A 20,029-nucleotide genomic window follows, 5' to 3' on the forward strand; every position below is an offset into this window, starting at 1 on the left:
TGACTTGTATAGTTTACCTTTGATTGGACAATTAATAATTAACACTATTAATTAAGAAAGTTAAGTATATTTGAATTGACATTCCTATATTTACAGTGAGACATTGGAAAAAATAATGGAAAAGTAGAAACCCGGTCATATCATTAGATATACGCACACTTTTTCATGCATGCATGTCATCGTGCTTGTTGACATATGGAGAATAGTGGATGCATGCTCTACACCTATGCATTCCCAAATAATGGCGTCGATCTGGACCAACTGATTTACTGATCGAGCACCATGCTTAATTATGTGGGCATGCATATATATATGGAGGGGACCCACCCACTAGCTGCTAATCTCATCCGTCTCCACTTGATCACTATCCTCACATTCAGATGCATATGCCTTCCATCTTGCATATATGTATATATGCACCAGTTTCTCTTCTTCCTCTCCATATATATGCATCCCTCTAGCTAGCTAAGCTAGCTTCTCTCTAGATTTCTCTCTGTCCTCTCTGGAGCACTCTTCTCTTCATGCACCTTGATCTATATGGAGTACTATTTCTCTTGATTCTGTCTCTCTTCTCTCCTGGAATCCAATCCAGCACAACCATCACCAACAAGCTTTAAGCTAAGCTAGCTAGATAGCCTAGCTAGCCTAGATATAGAACACGTAAGCGTATATAGTGTAGTATATCTGAGAATATAATGCGTTGTCTCGCAACACCTGCAAAGATAGAGAGAGAGAGATTATTATTCCATCCCATCAGATCAGCTAGCTGCTATATAACAACCTCCATGGCTCCCCCTTGCACAGCACACACCACAACAATATAATTAATTAGCAGCTGCATGCGTATAGCTATCTAGCTTGCTCGTTAATTAAGTTCATATACAATTAACCATGGTGAAGTTCTCGAAGCAATTTGAAGGGCAGCTTGTCCCTGAGTGGAAGCATGCTTTTGTGGACTATAGCTTGCTCAGGAAAGATCTTAAGAGGATGCAGCATGATCATTCTCCCCAAGGGACCATAATTACCACCTCAACACCTCATGATCATCATCAGCAGCAGCAATCAGTTGCGACGCCATCGAGTTATAATTTGTCTCCCTGCAGGCTCCTGTTGCACAAGCTCCCGGCCTTCTTTGGCTCCAATAATGCTGATCATGCTGGAACCATACAAGTAATTGACAGTAAATCCTTGTGCTACCATTTTTTATCAGTACGTTTTGCAATTAAGCCATGCATGTGTGCTGAATCTTTTGCATGTACTGTGTGTGCATATATATATATAAATAGGTGCACCGGAGAGTGGGCAGGGGGGAGGTTTACGAGACGGAGGTGACGCCGGAGATGGAGACGACGACGGCGACGGCGGCGAGGGAGTTCTTCGCGAGGCTGGACGCGCAGTTGAACAAGGTGAACCACTTCTACAAGGCCAAGGAGGAGGAGTTCCTCCACAGAGGCCACTCCCTCCGGAAGCAGATGGACATACTCCTCGACCTCAAGTCGCGGTCGTCGTCGTCTCTCTCCGGCCACCACCGCGCCACCGCCGGCGACGACCCCTCAATTTCTTGTTCCTCCGCCACCTCCGGCGCGGGTGAGCTACCTAGCTAAGCTACCTCTCTCTTTCTCTCTCTCCTGTAGTGACCATGGTTAGTGGGAAGCTGGTGGTGATCGAGAGGATGGAGATGAGCTAGCAGGTATTGTCATGCACGTAGGATCGCATTCGCAGCAACTAGCTTAGCTTAGCTTAATTACCCAACCCCATTTCATTTCATTTCATTTCATGGTACGTATGGTATTGGTACGTGCGTGAGCAGCTTGCCCGGGAATAATGGAATATCCTCCCCTGATCAATTGTGTGGATGTCTTTAATTACTTGCGTTTTTGTCTGCATTTGGCACGACCATCATATCAACCTCAACATCCTACTTTACTTAGTGTCGCATCCTGTCCCTCCTGATAATACCTGGTATAGTAGTATTTATATATTCTTCTTTTTCTAAAGAGTACTTTTGCATAGGTATATATGCCGCGTACAGTTGACACTTTGACAATTACAAGCATATATAATTGTGTAGGTCGAGTTTAAAAAACTATATATATACTTTGACCAAACTATCATAAAACTATATTTAAATACCAAATTAATATATCACAAAACCATGCATGGATTTAATATGAAGTATCATAAAACTACATATCGACTTAGTAATGAAGTTATCATAAAACTACATATTTTAGAGTTTATATTTCTAGCAATATTATTCTGATGGAGTTATAAACATAGTCTAATTTTGGTGATAAGCTTAATGCTAAACCCTTGTGGCCTTTCCATGGTGTGGTTTAGATATGTACTTCCTCTTTGTTACATATCATAATGTTACATATCATAAGTCATTTTGATTTTTTAAGTCAATTTTTTTTAAGTTTGATCAAATTCATAGAAAAATATAATAATATTTTCAACTCAAAACAAAGAAACTATCTAAATATGTTCAATGTTATATGTAATGAAACTAGTATGATGCTATAAGTGTTGCTCTATTTTTTTTAAACTTGGTCAAATTTAAAAAGCCAAAACAAATTATAATATGAAACAGAATGAGTACTAACTAGTATGCGATTAGACATTTTCTAGTATTCAAATTTATTGTATTAGGAAATATCTAATATCATACTAGGTAGTAACATTTTGAAAATGTGAAGTAGTTTTTCTATACTAAGGTCAAAGTATTTGTATTTTTGCAAAAGTTACTTTATATATGGAGATTCTTTTTTATGTCAATGCTATCCCCTCATTAATTCGAGAAGAATAACATGCAGATGTCATCCATACATGAATATATGCCAAATTATGACAGCTATCTAAAATAATGGCATTTATTCCCTCATGCAAAAAAATCTACAGTTCTATATAGTTCACTCAATATTAATTACTGATTTTTTTTAAAAAAAAAACTCAAAACAGAGGATGAGTCCACGAGGTACGTGACGTCAGCAACAGACACGGACGAGAGCCAACACGAAACCGCGGTGATGAGAGACCCTGAAGAGCTTTCGGCTGAGCAGGGTCTAGAAGGTTCTGGAAGCTTGTCAAGGCAGAGCCTAGGGAGGACAGTGAGCAGCTGCCAGAGGAAGAACCTGAAGATCAACATCCCCCTGACGACGCCATGCAGGACAATCTCTGCACTCACCGACCTCCTCCGGGACGATCTCGTCAGCCAGCCCAAGAACAAATGCGACTCTGACGCCGGCATCACGTTCACGACCAACAACAAGACGAAGCTCCGGCACGCCGAGAAGATGATCAAGGGCGCCTTCATCGAGCTCTACAAAGGTCTTGGATACCTCACAACCTACCGGTAATTTAATCAACTGCTAATCTGTCATCCTCTAGGAAATTCATGTGTGTTCAGTTCAGATTCAGAAGTTCAGAACTGTTTGTGTGATGTGAAATGCATGCAGGAACCTGAACATGATGGCGTTCGTGAAGATCCTGAAGAAGTTCGAGAAGGTTAGCGGGAAGCAGGTGCTGTCCGTATACCTCAGGGCGGTGGAGAGCTCCTACTTCAACAGCTCCGGCGAGGCTCTGAAGCTGATGGACGAGGTGGAGGACGTGTTCGTCAGGCACTTCGCCGCCGGCAACAGGCGCAAGGCCATGAAGTACCTCAAGCCCACGCAACGGAAGGAGTCACACACTGTCACATTCTTCATCGGTAAACCCAAAACAAGAATCTGCATGCAGTTTCCACTTTGCAATGACAATCTTTGTACCACTCTGAATGTATGTATATGCAGGGCTCATGACGGGATGCTTCGTGGCGCTGTTCTTGGGCTACTGCATCATGGCGCACATCGCCGGAATGTACACGCAGCGGCGCGACTCCATCTACATGGAGACCGTCTACCCTGTTTTCAGGTACACGCATGTAGACTCTGCATTTTCTGAAATTCTGCGTTGATCGAATACTGTATCTGAATTCTGACATGAATGGCAATGGATAATTTTGCAGCATGTTCAGCCTAATGTTCCTGCACCTGTTCATGTACGGGTGCAACATGGTGGCGTGGAGGAAGGCCCGGATCAACTACAGCTTCATCTTCGAGTTCGCGGCCGGAAGAGAGCTCAAGTACCGGGACGTCTTCCTCGTCTGCACCGCATCCATGGCCGTCATCGTCGGCGTCATGTTCGCGCACCTCTCCCTCGCCGTCAGGGGATTCCACGCCCAGGCCATCCCCGGATTCTTGCTCCTGGTGAACTCTTCTTTCTTGCTCCCTCCTGTCAGACTGTCGTCAGTGTCACACTGTCACTGTCAACAAGGAACCAAATTAAGAACATGCTTTTCTTGCTCATTGGATGGACACGTTGATCTTGAGTTGTTCTCCTGCAACTGGATCGTTTCAGAATGAGAATAATCATAGTAGTAATGGAATCTGTTGGTGCTGCATGTCTGAATGTAGGGGTTCCTGCTGCTGCTGTTCTGCCCATTCAACATGGTGTATCGCTCCACTCGGTTTCAGTTCCTCAGGATACTGAGGAACATCGTTTTCTCACCACTCTACAAGGTACCACAGTACATCTTTTCTTTTTTTTTCTTTTGCTAATCTTCATGGAGAATAATGTTGCCAAATTAGTCCAAATTACTACATATGTTCTTATATATCATGATGGTTTCTGAATGTCTGCAGGTTGTAATGGTAGACTTCTTCATGGCAGATCAGCTCTGCAGCCAGGTACTACTGAATATGCTCTACTTAAACCACTCAATCCATGTCCTGCATTCAACTGAAACCTGAAAAAACAATGGGGATAAACAGATAATTAACTTTCTGAAAGAACAAAATAAAAAATGCAGGTGCCTATGCTAAGAAGCCTCGAGTACGTCGCTTGCTACTACATCAGTGGAAGCTACAGAACACAGGAGTACGGATACTGCATCAACACCAAGCATATCAGAGATTTGGCCTATGCAGTTTCCTTCCTGCCCTACTACTGGAGAGCCATGCAGGTCAAGCCCCTTATGTCCTTCGCAATTCTCAATTTTCAACCATGCTCTTTCAATAAAAAAGAAAATGAACCATGCAAATTTTATGTTCCATATATCAGCAGTTTGGAATACACATTTATTGATAAAATGGAATAAACACACACACAAAACAAAATGCACTCTGTTCAGCTGAAAAGAAAAACTCTCTGAACTTCCTGAATATTTCTGAACTTTCTGAAAATGTTTGTGTATGTTAATCAGTGTGCAAGACGGTGGTTCGATGAGAGCGACACGGGCCACCTGGTAAACCTGGGCAAGTACGTCTCGGCGATGCTCGCCGCCGGCGCCAAAGTGGCCTACGAGAAGGACAGGAGCCTTGGATCACTCTCACTCCTCGTCATCGTCTCCAGCTCTGCAACAATGTATCAGCTCTACTGGGACTTTGTCAAGGACTGGGGCTTGCTCCAGCCCAACTCCAAGAATCCATGGCTGAGGAATGACCTCATCCTTAAGAGCAAGTCCATATACTACTTGTCAATGGTATGCATGTTCGTCAGTCTATCCCCATTCAAACAGGTGTATAAGCACAGCCAAAACGAGTTCATTTGCAGTAGTTCAGTACAAGCTGCACGCTCAAACACACACTGTCCAATCGACAAACCCGACTCTCAATCTCTCAATCACAGATCATCGATAATTCTCAACCGATATCCAACCTACTATTTAAACCACACTATAGTATTGAAATGGAAACGCAATTTGATCTGAATTTGCAATGAATCTGTTCCGGGGAGAAGTGAACCAAACACTCAAGTGTTGTCTGAACTTTTGCAGGGTCTGAACCTTGTGCTAAGGCTTGCATGGCTACAAACCGTGATCCATCCAAACTTTGGGAGTTTGGACTCCAGGGTCACTTCATTCTTTCTAGCTGCTCTCGAGGTGATCCGGAGAGGGCATTGGAATTTCTATAGGTAACTGAAGTTTCAGAGTTCTGAACAACCACTTATCCTAAAAAATAAAACAGAAAAAGCAGTAGCAGGATTTAGGCAAGAAAAATGAGATCCTGAGACCTGTGGCATATGCTTCTTTTTTTTTTTATCAGGCTGGAGAACGAGCATCTGAACAATGCAGGCAAATTCAGGGCGGTAAAAACAGTTCCGCTGCCTTTTCACGAAGCTGACGAGGAGGACTGATACGTGCTACACAACTGCTGAATGATCATCTGACCAAGTGACCATGACTAGATCTAATACTTGTTTCCTCACCACTCAATTTTTTTTTTCAAAAGAGAAAGTCTCAAGAATGGTGGAGAGTTCAGTTCAGTGACTAAGGGTTCAGCCTTCAGGGAATGGCAATTGTATGCAACTGAAGACAGTGATCCGTTCCTAGATGCATTAACATGTATAAAATACGCATCGCAGTATCGCAAATGACATAAGGTTACTTTTGTTTGGCACCATTTCATTGTCTTTGGTTTCGTGCGATGAACAAATACTACTGTAGTAATATAGTGCACCAGTTTTTATTTCAAGTCAAGAAAAAATATATAAAAATGCATGCCAAAAAATTATTACAAGCCAGCAAGAAGATGATTCCTATGACAAATCTAGTGCTCATACACAACAAGATCAAGGGCAGAAATAATCAAATTAATGGCGAGGCAGACACATGGATGGATGGATGGATCTGTCTGGTCTGGGCTTTAATCACCATGCTAATGATAGTAGCAGTGCAGCCATGACAGTCTGAAGGACAAACCCCCATTGTCCGTACTGCCTGTTGCTTCCATTCTGCATCAAACAGCCAAGTTAATTAGCATTTTGACAGTAATTAGCTGATAATTATACATTCAGTGGATTAATCTGTGTGAAAAAAAAAGGTAGTGTGTAATGTGCGTTGCTTACGAGATCGAATGCTGATGGTGCTGGGCCGGACACGTCGGCCTGGTTGTCGGCGGGCGACAGCGCGGCCGGCGCCGGTGGGCTCAACGGCTCCGGCGCGGGCGCGGAGGCCTTCTTGCCGCGCTTGTTCTTCTTCCTGTGCTTGTTCTTGCTCTTGGTCGGAGCCTCCGCCGGGGGCAGCTCCGCGGGCGCTTCGGCCACTGGCGGTGGTGTCGTCGCCGGGGGCAACGCCGCGGGCGCCTCGGCCGGTGCAGCCACCGGCGGCGGCGTCGATGGCGGGAGAGCCGGAGGCGGGGTGGCGGGCGGGGGCGACACCGGCGAGGGTGTCACCGGGGGAGGTGTCACCGGCGGGGGCGTCACCGGCGGTGGTGGTGCTTTCTTCGGTGTCGGTGGCGGCGGCGTGACAGGCGCGACGGCGGGCGCGACCGGCGGCGCCTTGGCCGGTGCAACGGGAGGAGTGGGAGTGGCGGTGGGAGCAGGCGTGGCCGGCGCGGGCGGTGACTTGGCCGGCGCCGTGGGCACTGGGGTTGGGGTGGGCTGCGCCGGCGCGGCCGCAGGCGACTGTGCCGCGGCGACGGCGAGGTGGAGCGCGAGCAGAGCGGCGAGGGCGAGGCCGCGGCGCCATTGCCGGAGCAGCGCCATTGTCGATGATCTCGTGGTCTCCCTCTCCTCTTTCGTCGTCTAGCTCGGTTCGGCTCTGCTTCTGCTTCTGCTCTGCTCTGCTCTCCCACACGAGTTGCTAGTATATAGAGCTCGCTCTCTGCGTATGCTGGTGCCGCGATCGCCATGGCAATGGAAGCTTGCTAGGTAAGGAAGTTGGGTGAGAATGGAGGTGACACGACAACCAACCCGTTTGATCCATCTCCTCCAAGAGAAGACGATCCACTGCCTTTTCTACCGCACCACATTGCCATTCTCCTTAATTTTCTCCGAGCCAAATCAAATTAACCGGCAAAAAAAAAAGAAGATGGACATACTACCAATAGCTTCGTCCTCCACGCGTTCACTGAACAAACAGGACTTGAAGGTCCAAATTATCACATCGGATATTAAATGAAACCAAGTACTCCCTCCTTTTTAAATATATTACACCGTTAACTTTAAACACATATTTATCATTAATCTTATTTAAAAGTTTTATATAAATGTATAAGATATATATAAATCATGTTTAAAGTACTTTAAGTGCTAAAATAACTCACAACAAAATAAACTATAAGTTTGTAATTTTTTAATAAAACAAATGATCAAACGTATCAAAAAAGTGAAGTAGTATATATCACTGTATTATCCTGCTGCTTTCTTGAAATTATAGTGAATTTAAATTGACAAGATGGCTATTAAAAATTGTTCATTTTTTATGATGTGTCAAACGTGTTGATTTGTTCATATACCAACATTCATGCATTGGACGATGGATGTACCAACATGAGTTGGAACTATAGAGACTTCAACTTCAATTAGGTGTGAGACTCGGATACTGTACCAACACAATCTGATCTCATGGTTTTGCAGGTACGTCGATCACTCAGATCGAGCTACTGCTCCAGCTGGCTAGCTCTATCAGCTAATCATGCACAGATCTTGTGATGGAGACCAAACCAAATTCAACTCGCTTCGTGGTGAAATAATGAAATCGAATTAAGCTGTCAATTTCATACGCATAATTGGTGAATTTGACGTGAGGGTGATCAACAGTCGATCGGTGGTTGCTGCGGCACAAAGCAGAAGATCGATCGATCTGCAGTCCCAGTTGCTCAGCCAATTAAGAAGATCCGACAGTGACGAGCAGCTTTATTAATTACTTGCGTTTCAAGATTAGGCAACACTAAAACTAACATAAACCAAAAGTAGAAAATGTTTTTTCTTTTGTTATACGCGTCGGTTGAATGATAGAGTAATCTTCTGTTAGGTTAGTCTGGTGGTTTGGTGAAACGTAAGGTGACATGTCACTCACCCTGCAACTAAGCTCATGACAATATACACACGCTTCTCTCGTCGCTTGGTCTGCACGAAAACAACACATAGAAACTTAGTAACACGTTGCATTTTCCTCAGAGTTTCTCCTTTCAAAAAACTTATGCATGCACATTTAATTTTTATTTGTGGGTTTTTTTATGAAACAAATGTAAATAGTGTCAAAATTTTGTGTCGTTTGCGATACGTGACTATGATCTGCTACTACTCAAAATAAAAAAAAATTGATCGATCGATTGTGAAATCATTAAGTAATGATGATTGGGATAGTGACAATCACATTTTAATCGCTAACTCAGTCAAGCAACACATGCATAGAGTTCCTTGCTATCCACTCGAGATGGTTCTGAAATTTGTAAACTTTTTTTTGGGCTAGTCGGAATTTGTAAAATTTAACTGGGTAGTTAAGGTGAGGTACCCCCTCATTCAGTCATTCTCATGTTGAACATTCAATTAAGTTCGAAGCTGAAAGTTTGGATTTCCCAATTGAAATAGTCTGAATTTATATTGTGAATAATTTGAGTTTTTTCTTGTCTTTTTAAAAGAGTTCCCTGTTATTATTTTGGATGGATTCCTAATCAAATTATGATTCTGTATTTTGTTGATTATAGGGTCTTGTTTGCATGAATATTTCGGGGGGCTTGGGGATGCACCGATCGCCGGGGCGGGGAGGAGGTGCACAGAATAATATGTGGACTTTTTATATATTTTTAAAAGAGTTCACAATTATTATTTTGGATGGAGTCCTAATTGAATTATGATTTCGTTTTTTTGTTGATTTATAGGGTCATGTTTTTAGAAATATTTCGGATCAGAGAAAATGGCCGCAATTAAGAAGAGGAAAAAAAAGGTCAATAGTCTTTGGCGGTGTTTGAATCTCCTGAAAATGAAGATGAAAATAAAGATTAAGTGTTTCACGCAAAACGAGATGGTAATAACGTGTGATTACTTGAGTTTTAATTATTACAAACTTGAAAATAGATTAATCTGACATTTTAGAGCAACTTTTATATAGAAAGTTTTCGCACGAACACACCGTGTAGCAGTTTAAAAAGCGTGTCATAAGTATCCAAAATTTTATCTCCGTTTTGTTTGGTCATGTCCAAATATCAGGCTAGTCCAGGTCCAGGGACCATGGACAGCGAAATGCGAATCGAACTAAAATTACTGGCCCATGATCGTATACGGGCCTCCCATTGAGACCATGGATTTGAGGCCTGTGGGTTAATGAAAAGGATATTAGAAGGGCCCATATTATGACGGGCCGGTCTCTAATAGGAGAACAGAAGACCCCACATATGGTAGTAGAATCGAAGCCCAATACGGCATCTTGTTTGTTGCTTTAACTAAGAAGGCTGACACGCCACTTCACCTCTCCACGTCTCCACGCCGTCGTCGTCGACCTCACCGGCGGCTGCCTCCCTACCCCCACCTACTCCGGCGGCGGCGCGGCGGAGAAGCACATCACATCATGGCTCCTCCTCCGCACTCGGACTCTGACCTGCTCAAGCCGAGAGACGTCTGCATCGTGGGCGTCGCCCGCACGCCCATCGGCGCCCTGCTTGGCTCCCTCTCCTCCCTCCCCGCCACCAAGCTCGGCTCCGTCGCCATCCAGGGTAAACTCCAGTGCTCCTCTCAGTTTTCTTCTCCTCTTCCTCTCTGAATCCGATTTGGCCATGCTTCCCCACAACCAGCCGCTCTCAGGAGAGCAAATGTGGAGCCGGCGCTCGTGCAGGAGGTCTTCATGGGGAACGTTCTCAGCGCCAACCTTGGCCAAGCCCCGGCGAGGCAAGCCGCCCTAGGCGCCGGCTTGCCCGACACTGTGCCCTGCACCACCGTCAACAAAGTTTGCTCCTCGGGGATGAAGGGTAATTTCGCTATTTTAACCTCTCTCTCTCTCTCTCTCTCTCTCTCTCTCTCACACACACACACACACAGTTGTTGTGCTACTTAAAAATGGGTCTTGCAGCTGTCATGCTTGCGGCGCAGACTATTCAGCTTGGGATCCATGATGTTGTTGTCGCTGGTGGAATGGAGAGCATGTCCAATGCCCCCAAATATGTCGCGGCAGCAAGGTACGTTACCATCCTCAAGTGATGCTGTAAATTTCGGCGAACTAAGCCATCATCCATTGTTCTTGCTTGCTTATGGTATAATGTCAACATGTTATGCAGACGGGGTTCACGGTTTGGGCACGACGTCCTCATCGATGGGATGCTCAAGGATGGGCTGTGGGATGTGTATAATGATTTCCCAATGGGAATGTGTGCCGAGTTGTGTGCGGATCAACACTCCATTTCAAGGGAGGAGCAGGTTGTCAATATTCCTGCATCTGCGCTTGCATATTTATTTATATCTAGGAGCTAACATTGGACTAAAGAACACCTCTTTCTTCTAGGATCTTTATGCTATCCAGAGCAATGAACGTGCAATAGCAGCTCGTGATAGCGGCGCATTTTCTTGGGAAATTGCTCCGGTGGGTATATAATTTGGACCGACCTAAAATTGGTTTTCTACATGACATATCAACACTTCAGTCACTGGCACAGATTTCATAAAACATTCTGGATTTTTCAGGTTGAAATTTCTTCCAGTAGAGGGAAACCACCACTTATTGTTGACAAGGATGAGAGTCTTGCAAAGGTAGTCTACTAATGATTTCTCCTAATGGAAGTAGTTCATTTATGCTGCCGATGTGTAGCATGACATTTTCACCATTTACATATTCTCAAGAAATTATTCTATATAGTATAAAAAAGGAAGGCAACAGCACAAACCAAAAAAATTAAAATTAAAATTGAATTAGTGCAAATAACAACAATTAAACTTTTTTTCCCAGACCTGACATGTTTCTTTGGGTGTGTCTATTTGCACAGTTCAATTCAGCGAAGCTGAGGAAACTTGGGCCGACTTTCAAGAAGAATGGTTCTGTAACTGCCGGCAATTCTTCTAGTATAAGGTTTACTTATTTGATAACAATTCTCTAAGTGACTTATTAACAGAAAACTTTGCAGAGTAGTATTAACATGCAACCAAATGTCAGTGCATTACCATATTCTGAAGTAACGCATTTGCAGTTAATCCTTTGTTTATTGAATTCTATCATTTGATTTTTTTTATTTAGTAGAACAGCACTTCCATCTTGAATGATTTAATAAATCTAGACTACTTTCAAAGTTAAACTTTATTTTCTCTAGTTTAAAGTCAAATTATGCTATATGCATGTTTACTTGATGTGTGACTGTAGTGCACCTCTCTTCCTTCTCGTTTACCTTCCAAAATTCGCAGTGATGGTGCTGCTGCAATCGTGCTAGTCAGTGGACAGAAAGCCAAGAGTCTTGGCCTTCAAGTTATTGCAAGGATCAGAGGGTATGCGGATGCTGCTCAGGTAACTCTTACATGACTTGTTATCTGTTGAACAATTATTTTACTGGGATTATCAAACAAATCCATGCTGAAAGGAACTTTACCCATTATTTATTCATGTTAACAAATAGTGGCGTTCATGTATCAAATCTCTCAACCTTATCTTCTAACCTTGCCTCTTGTTATACAGTGCTCTTTATCTGTTATACTCATTATACTAACTCCTTTCAAGCACAGGCACCTGAATTATTTACAACTACTCCAGCTCTTGCTATTCCAAAGGCTGTATCAAATGCGGGTCTCCAAACTTCGCAAATAGATTATTATGAGATAAACGAAGCTTTCTCCGTATGTTCTTGTCTTCTTCAATTTAGACAGTACTTACACCTGAAGCGTGAATCTAGACTGAACTGCATACTTCTGGACTTTGACAGGTCGTTGCTTTAGCCAACCAGAAGCTTCTTGGTATTCCTTCGGTATGTTGTTAGATTCTATGTAACTATACATTCAGCAAATAGGTATCCCCAGAAGATCTCATTAACATTCATGTAAATTTCAGGGAAAGCTTAACCTAAGTGGTGGTGGTGTTTCTCTGGGCCATCCTATTGGTTGCAGTGGTGCGAGAATCATAGTCACTTTGCTCGGGGTATGCTACCAGGCCATTCAAAATCAGATCAAAATATTACGTGTTGTTCTCAAATGCAAAATACTTCATGGCTGTACTGAAGTTTGGATTTCGTTACTTCATGTTAATTATCTGTCAGCGTCATTTTCTCTCTTTAATCTGCACCTTTGGCATGCAAAATGTTGCAATCTTCCTCTTTGTTAAACATCAACACGTTTTGCTCCACAGATTCTTAGACATAAAAATGGAAAGATTGGGGTTGCTGGAGTTTGCAATGGAGGTGGTGGTGCTTCTGCCCTTGTTGTGGAACTCATGTAAGTCCCTCCCATGTTTGTTCTTCTCTGGAAATGTCTGAGAACCAAAAAAAAAAAAGCAGTTATTTGTTGTACTGATTATTCATGTATAGTTTTGTGTAAGTTGCAATGTATCATCAGAGACTTCTGCATTTTCAATCTGCGGTCATTGTGTTCATTGAAAGGAAATACAATAGCCACCTGGACTAATTTGTTAAAGTATCTGACTTGATGCAGGCAACCATCACTATTTACACGTTCCTCGTTGTGAAGTTGGAGCGAGCAAAAATAGCACAAAGCTGAACTGTAAAGTACAGTATTTTTGCTGCTCTGTGTTTTCATCTTATATTACTTAATTTTACTGGGCGTTCATCCATGATGTACAATGATAGAAGGAACGTTGTAAAAATAAGATGGCTGTGCACTACCGCACGAGTCTTGTATAACTTGTATAGCGGCCATAGCAATAATAAGGGAAAAGAAGGCCAGAGGAATACTTTGCATTCTCTTGATGCTTGATAACTCTTCAACAGTAATCATCTCATGCCACTAAAATCTGCAATGAACAATTGGAATAATTTTCTAATTTTTAGATAATGGAAGCTTTATTAATCTTAGTAAATTCTATCAAGTGATACAATTATTCTGAGATCACCTCCGGCTTCTGCACCCAAAGAGTGCACACAGCCAACAAGAAAGAAAAAAAAAAGAACTCATTATCCAAAATAGCAGGGACGAAAAGAACTTCAGGAGCCCTCTAACCGTAGCCTAGAACGCCACCCATGCGCCGGGATAGAAAACTCCATGGCCACTACCTAACAATTGGAATAATGACCCGATCTGGACTTATGGAGCAATAACATTGTCTTCTTGTCATCTTTTCGATTTGATAAATTGAGTCATCCAATGGGGAAAATTGTGAAGGGTGATTCTGAATCTCTGATGCCCAATTATGAGACTCTCCTAGTAGTTCAGATAAAGATTAGAGAGGCATGAGCCATCTGCCATCCCAATGTGAAGTGTCGAAGTGTGCAACTCTTTACAATGATTAATAGCCCTGGACACAAATTGGCATATACGTGCAACCGAAGCATCGCAGAATCACTGGGATGGTTCAGAACCTGGCCCTACTCCAATCTGGCAATTTATGAATGGGAAAATAACTTGAGATCTTAATCGTACTAAGTCAGCAGTGCGGTGAGCGAGCATGTTAGGTTCAGAGTTCAGACATCACATGCCCTCTACTGTACTGCGTGGCGAAATTTTGCTCCTTTTCCCTTTGTTTACAGGAACCATCAATCTGCTGTAAATTATCTACCTTATCTTGGACAGAAATTTTGCATGATCTACAGTGAATTTTGCCGTGCCAGTCATGGCACACATCGCATCACACAAAAGTCAGGTGGTAGTATTGCTTTTGCCGCGTTGCTCTCAACATTTTTCTTGAGGTCAATTAATGGTGCACATGATTAGTAGTTGTCGGTGGTGTCCAGTCAGTTATATCCACGGGTCAAATTTGGCTCCTTGCCCTTCTGTCTGTAAAGGACACCAAACCAAGCCCAGACCAGACCTCAAATTTCTCTCATCTTCTCTACTGAATCCAATTCAAATCAATTCAGGGTTGATTGCCCATGTCGTGTTCAGGGCTTCAGGCTTAGAGTTAGGAGCCCACTTGTGTGTCGACATCAGAAATATATTCCATTTCGCATGTTCTCTCATGTGCAAAGCGCACTGGCTCCACTCAAAGCTCAGTGCTGATGCAGCTATCACGCATAATTCCATTTACTCCATTTGTCAGCTCAGCTCAGTTCTAGAGATGCATTTTGCTCAGGATTCCAAAGAGATTAGATGGGCACCAAATCAATTCCTAGGCAATGGCCGCTTCGGGAGGCACATATTTGAAGACCAACTGGTTCAGAAAGGACAAATTTGAGGAAATATAGAGTGGAATATGCAGGTTCAGTCACCACCAACAGAGGCAATTCATTGGTTCCTTCAAGGGCTAGTACTAGTAAATCTTCTGTCTGTCAGATTTTGTAGAATCAGGCACGCTCAGTGCAATCAATATACACTTTTCTTAGTGGGACGCATGATATACATTACTCCTAGTTGACAGAGATGGCCACAAAAAAGAAGAAAACAAAATCAGATGAAACAAATCCAATGCAACAATACCCTAGCTAATTAGAGGAGTATTAGGCTATGATTACAAGGGCCTCGAACCAGAGGCATCAACATCTCTACTACGACTATCCCAGCTAGATTGGGTGAAATCAGTTGTGAAATCTTGGCTACCAAAAGCCATCCGCTGAAACAGCCTGATCTCTGCCGTGTTTGCCACATTGAACATTTCGCTCTTACCAGGCTGAATACCATTGCTTAGATCGACGTCAGCTAAGCTATCAAGAACACGCACCACCTGAAAGGAGAGATGTGATTAAAATGAACAGGTTCAGGTTCAATCAGATGTGATGAGATTATGTTCAGTCCTATACCTGGCTCATCCGGGGTCTCCTAGATGCTGAATGTCGAATGCAAGCTGCCGCAGCTTCGATCATTCGAAACATTTCAGCTTCATTGAAGTTCTTGTCCAGCCTGGAGTCAATCAGCTCCCCAACGTTGCCAGTCTCAATTGCTTCTGTGAGCAATGGCCTAGCCTGCAAGTGATTGTGTAAGTTACACAAGGATCCCCTCTTTAGACTGATTTACAACACGATTTCAGCAGATGTTCATAGTTGACCAGTCCACATTTTATATCAGAACGCTTTTCAACCAGTGGCTAACTATATGGATTGACTCCTAATAAAAACACAGTTAAAAAATGTGAACTGCAGAGATCAACAGCTCAATGTGAATTCCTACGTTATTAGAATCTTTGAAATGAGTCAAGTTGGCTATTCAAATACAGTTGATAAAATATATTTCTCCATTTGCTTTCATTTGATCATACAGGGGCAAAAATCTTATTGAACATACTAATTTCAATATACTCATCTTCCATTATCTAAAAAAAAATGATTTCTAGTTACTGATATAGCTTACCCACTCAACAAGGCTCTCATCACCCAATGGTTTTGATGCGTCAACAGGCTTTCTACCGGTAATAAGCTCTAAGAGAACAACGCCAAAAGAGAATACATCAGATCTCTCAGTCAACTTGCCACTCGAAGCATACTCCGGAGCCAGATAACTGCATAACAAATAATCATTAGATCATATGAAAATGTACGATGTTCTCTTGTGCCCTCAGTAAGGCAGGCAGTAATTTACTTACCCAAAAGTTCCCATCACCCGTGTAGTTACATGCGTGACTGCATCCATAGCTAGTCTTGCAAGGCCAAAATCAGCAACCTAACACACGAATAGCAGCCAATTAGTAACAATGGTCACATTATAACGCCTCTCCCAATTTATCTGAATAACGTTGTTACCTGGGCTTCAAAGTTATTATCCAGTAAAATGTTGGAGGATTTAATATCTCGGTGGATAATTCGGGGATGGCCTGCAAAAGGGAAATAAATGTAATGAAAATGAAGTGCAAATGATCACATTAATAAGGTACAGAACCAGAAAGAATATTACAATCTTCATGAAGATATGCTATCCCTCGAGCTGAGCCAGCTGCAATTTTAACCCTAGCTGACCACTCCAAAACCGGCATTCCACGTCCTACAAGGGCAGATCAATTAAACAGTTTTCAGACAGAACTAGAACTATGCAGAGCTCTCATGCGGCAATATGCTGAAGGTTACCACCATACCATGAAGATGATGGTGCAGTGTGTCATTGGGCACAAAATCATAGACAAGCAACCTCTGGTCCTCCGAAATGCAATACCCAACAAGAGAAACTAGATGGCGGTGGTGCACACGACTGATTATCTCCACCTCAGCCTGGAACTCACGTTCCCCCTGCCCACCACCACCTTTCAGTTTCTTAACGGCAACCTCTCTTCCATCAGCCAAGCAACCCTTGTAAACAGACCCAAACCCACCTTCCCCTAGCAGGTTCTTCGCTGCAAAACCATTTGTGATCTGGTGCAATTCCTCGTAAGTGAAGAATCGACAATTGCCCATGCTGAACTCTGACATTGTTTCTTTGTAATCAGGACTGCCAGCACTGTAGTTAGTTTTACCTGAATACCCTGGGCAAAAAATGAGTTGTACTTGCTCAGTTCATCACCTACTAGTAATACAACTTAAACTGATTTTAATTTTCCAGGTGCGCGATTTCTGAAAATGCATTTCATCAGATTACCTAACACTTGTGGAGACGAGGCAGGCGATGGCATCACAAATCCTGCATGGTAACCGGTTGCTCTCCTCCGTTTCTTCTTGTACCAAAATGCAGCTCCTACCAAGCTAAGCACAAGAATAGCGACGACTACACCAATGCCCGCCTTTGCACTTGAGCTCATTCCACCATCGCTCGACGAGACGCTGCCGTCCTGCGTGTTGGGACTTAATGACTTGTTGGATCGATCAGCTGCCGTGGCTGGAGCCATGCCTGGCGATGGAGGGCCAGAGACTGGTGCAGATGGCGTCACCAGAGGAGTACCAGAGCCTGGTGCTGATGGCGTCGCCAGAGGCGACGAAGGGTTATTGGGTGTAGGGATGATTGGATCTCCAGCAATTGGTGATGGACTAGCTGGAGAAGGCTTGGTAGGACTTCCAGAAGGCGATGGCGCCATCGGTGGAGCCCATGGCGTTCTCGGCCTCCGGTGCGGCGGTGGAGGTGACTGCACTACCGGCGGCGTGTCTGAGCGAGCCGGCGGATTAGGCGGCGGCAAATCAGCCGGAGACGATGGAGGTGGTGATGCAGCCACTGGGGGTTGCTGCACAGGCGACGACTTTGGAGGGGTAGTAGCAGGTGTAGGTGGCACCGGCACTGAAGCCGGTGGCGACGGCGGCGGCAATGTGGCTGACGGGGTTGGTGGTGGAGACGCAACGGGTACAGGCGGCGGTGGCACGGTGGCCGGCGGTGGCACTGCGACCGGAGGAGCTGGTGGCGGAGAGGGCGGCGGGGAATCGGGCTGTGGGGGTGGCGTGGCGGCGGAGGGAAGGGGAGGGGACGCGGCCGGGGGAGTGATGGAGGGGTCGGCCGGCGTGGCAGTGGGCTGCGTCGCGGGTGTTGGGGTCGCGGTGGAAGGCGCGGCGGCGGCGGTGGCGGGAGTTGCGGTGCCCGGGGAGGGAGACGGTGAGGACGCCATTGGAGGCTAGCTAGTACTAGTAGCCACTACTACTAGAGTGTAGCTGCAGCTGCTACTAGTATCTTCTTCTTCTTGGAAATGGAGGGGACGATCTTTCCATGCACCGGAATTCAGAGGGAATTCAGGCTTTCTGCGAGAAAATTCCTCAGATTTGCAGAGGAAGCAAGCAAAATTTTCGCTTCTTTTCCACCACCTTTGCTTTCTTTCTCTCCGCAGAGCGCAACGAAGCGAAGGTGAAGTAGCAACAAACCTCACCTCGACCACCGGAAGAAGAAGACTGAAATCAGCAAGAACAGCATCGCCTTCCTCCTGCCTGAGCAAGCAGCAAACGGCGAAACAAAAAAACGAGCCTTTTCTTGCAGGAAGAGAAGCAAGATCCCACCACCTTTGCCACCGATTAAGCAGATGGAAGGCAAAATTCTCAACAAAAGGAAGAATTGTGGAAGAAGCAGCACAAGAACTCAGCAAGGATGGGAGCTTTCCTCAGATCCGGCAGTAAAGCGGTGGCATTGAAGGCAAGACAAAGGTAACTGCAGAAACAACAAGAAGAAAAAAGAGAGATTTTTTTGCTCTTTGCTCTCTCTATATCTATCTTTCTCCTCCGCTGGGGAACCCGTGACCGCGTAGAGAAGTCTCTCTCCCACTACACAATGGATCAATGGATTCCACTCGAGAAAGAGAGAGAGATTAGGAGTGTGCTACTACTATTGCGCAGTGTCTGGTCTGCCAGTGCCATGCTGGGGGGGTTTGAAAAAGTCAGTACACTAGCGTTGTGTAGAATGCTTGACGTGTGAAATTCTCTACTTTTCCAGTTCCACCCCTTCGTATTTGTGTTTTATTAGGAGTAGCACCTCCATACCATATCTAATAAACTTTCTGTATTAGTACCTTCATTCTCACCGTATCGCTAGTTACAAATTACAACAACACCATCAAATAGTTGGATGAGATATAGATTTTCATACCACGCTTTTCAAACTGCTAAACAGTGTGTTTCGTACTAAAACTTTCTATATGAAAGTTGCTCTAAAATATCATATTAATCTATTTTTTAAGTTTATAGTAATTAAAATTTAATCAATCATACATTAATAACACCTCATTTTGTGTAAAAATTTAATCTTCATCTTTATCTTCAGAAGAAAAGAACACCACCTAATTCACACTTTAAAGTAGTGTTACAGGTTCAGTTTTCATCTGGGACAGTCTCATTTGTCTTTAAAAAAATCGGCCGCTAAAATTTGAATTTTTATTTTTTAAAATTTTGGAATTAATTTTACAATATTTTCATCGTGTTTTTTTCCATCGTTATCTTTTTAGTCTATATGAACATAGATATAATTTTTTATCTATAAATTATTTTTTATCGTTATTAAGCTGTTTTGGCTTATAATTAGGTCTTGTACAACTGATGAGACTATGAATCAAAAGAAATATCTTAAGGACTGACTGATTCTCTGACGAAGAAGGAAGCAGAAGCTTTCTGGTGCAACCATAGTGAGAAAAGTTGCTCTAGTAGCAACTAGCAAGTGCTTAATCTGGCACAGCACCTAAGCTATGTATTTAAAGCAACTCATGGATTAACTTACACCCACATAAGACGAAGTACTATTCAGCATGGTCCCTCCCTTCTTCTGTACAGTACATGTGTGATTTTGCTCTCTCTGATAAACAATT

The 20,029-nt window shown here is 43.6% G+C and overlaps 4 protein-coding genes across 4 annotated transcripts; 2 read left to right on the forward strand and 2 right to left on the reverse strand.

The window, feature by feature from the left end:
- Window positions 1–745: 745 nt before the first annotated feature.
- LOC127760293 (phosphate transporter PHO1-1) lies at window positions 746–6,439 on the forward strand. Its single transcript, XM_052284534.1, has 12 exons — window positions 746–1,170; window positions 1,287–1,587; window positions 2,962–3,355; window positions 3,459–3,709; window positions 3,792–3,912; window positions 4,007–4,247; window positions 4,455–4,559; window positions 4,683–4,727; window positions 4,850–5,002; window positions 5,243–5,521; window positions 5,816–5,952; window positions 6,084–6,439. The coding sequence occupies exons 1-12, from the start codon at window positions 892–894 to the stop codon at window positions 6,172–6,174; spliced, it is 2,397 nt and encodes a 798-aa protein (XP_052140494.1). The 5' UTR covers window positions 746–891; the 3' UTR covers window positions 6,175–6,439.
- Window positions 6,440–6,476: 37 nt separating this feature from the next.
- LOC127760294 (vegetative cell wall protein gp1) lies at window positions 6,477–7,629 on the reverse strand. The gene is made up of 2 exons (XM_052284535.1): window positions 6,886–7,629; window positions 6,477–6,771 (listed from the first exon to the last, which is right to left on the reverse strand). Exons 1-2 carry the CDS (start codon window positions 7,522–7,524, stop codon window positions 6,688–6,690), a joined length of 723 nt encoding a protein of 240 aa, XP_052140495.1. The 5' UTR covers window positions 7,525–7,629; the 3' UTR covers window positions 6,477–6,687.
- Window positions 7,630–10,218: 2,589 nt separating this feature from the next.
- Window positions 10,219–13,650, forward strand: LOC127761797 (acetyl-CoA acetyltransferase, cytosolic 1-like). Its single transcript, XM_052286132.1, has 13 exons — window positions 10,219–10,475; window positions 10,554–10,727; window positions 10,829–10,934; window positions 11,034–11,172; window positions 11,258–11,335; window positions 11,437–11,502; window positions 11,736–11,818; window positions 12,148–12,247; window positions 12,463–12,573; window positions 12,660–12,701; window positions 12,785–12,871; window positions 13,079–13,164; window positions 13,381–13,650. The coding sequence occupies exons 1-13, from the start codon at window positions 10,331–10,333 to the stop codon at window positions 13,412–13,414; spliced, it is 1,251 nt and encodes a 416-aa protein (XP_052142092.1). The 5' UTR covers window positions 10,219–10,330; the 3' UTR covers window positions 13,415–13,650.
- A 1,496-nt stretch (window positions 13,651–15,146) lies between these two features.
- LOC127755518 (proline-rich receptor-like protein kinase PERK8) lies at window positions 15,147–19,069 on the reverse strand. The gene is made up of 8 exons (XM_052281200.1): window positions 17,401–19,069; window positions 16,904–17,287; window positions 16,726–16,812; window positions 16,575–16,645; window positions 16,418–16,494; window positions 16,186–16,333; window positions 15,639–15,800; window positions 15,147–15,562 (listed from the first exon to the last, which is right to left on the reverse strand). Exons 1-8 carry the CDS (start codon window positions 18,350–18,352, stop codon window positions 15,350–15,352), a joined length of 2,094 nt encoding a protein of 697 aa, XP_052137160.1. The 5' UTR covers window positions 18,353–19,069; the 3' UTR covers window positions 15,147–15,349.
- Between the last annotated feature and the right edge of the window lie 960 nt (window positions 19,070–20,029).

The sequence above is a fragment of the Oryza glaberrima genome, chromosome 1 (genome assembly GCF_000147395.1).
Source record: "Oryza glaberrima chromosome 1, OglaRS2, whole genome shotgun sequence".
Classification (NCBI taxonomy): Eukaryota; Viridiplantae; Streptophyta; class Magnoliopsida; order Poales; family Poaceae; genus Oryza; species Oryza glaberrima.

Coding starts and splice junctions, on each gene's coding strand:
- LOC127760293 (XM_052284534.1), top strand. CDS start 892: ATGGTGAAGTTCTCGAAGCAATTTGAAGGGCAGCTTGTCCCTGAGTGG. Junction 3,710..3,791: donor CACTGTCACATTCTTCATCG/GTAAACCCAAAA, acceptor ATGTATATGCAG/GGCTCATGACGGGATGCTTC. Junction 4,560..4,682: donor TTTTCTCACCACTCTACAAG/GTACCACAGTAC, acceptor GAATGTCTGCAG/GTTGTAATGGTAGACTTCTT.
- LOC127760294 (XM_052284535.1), bottom strand. CDS start 7,524: ATGGCGCTGCTCCGGCAATGGCGCCGCGGCCTCGCCCTCGCCGCTCTG. Junction 6,772..6,885: donor CACCATCAGCATTCGATCTC/GTAAGCAACGCA, acceptor TGTTTGATGCAG/AATGGAAGCAACAGGCAGTA.
- LOC127761797 (XM_052286132.1), top strand. CDS start 10,331: ATGGCTCCTCCTCCGCACTCGGACTCTGACCTGCTCAAGCCGAGAGAC. Junction 12,248..12,462: donor GGTATGCGGATGCTGCTCAG/GTAACTCTTACA, acceptor TTTCAAGCACAG/GCACCTGAATTATTTACAAC. Junction 12,872..13,078: donor TCATAGTCACTTTGCTCGGG/GTATGCTACCAG, acceptor TTTGCTCCACAG/ATTCTTAGACATAAAAATGG.
- LOC127755518 (XM_052281200.1), bottom strand. CDS start 18,352: ATGGCGTCCTCACCGTCTCCCTCCCCGGGCACCGCAACTCCCGCCACC. Junction 16,646..16,725: donor AGCATATCTTCATGAAGATT/GTAATATTCTTT, acceptor TCCCTTTTGCAG/GCCATCCCCGAATTATCCAC. Junction 15,801..16,185: donor ATGAGAGCCTTGTTGAGTGG/GTAAGCTATATC, acceptor AATCACTTGCAG/GCTAGGCCATTGCTCACAGA.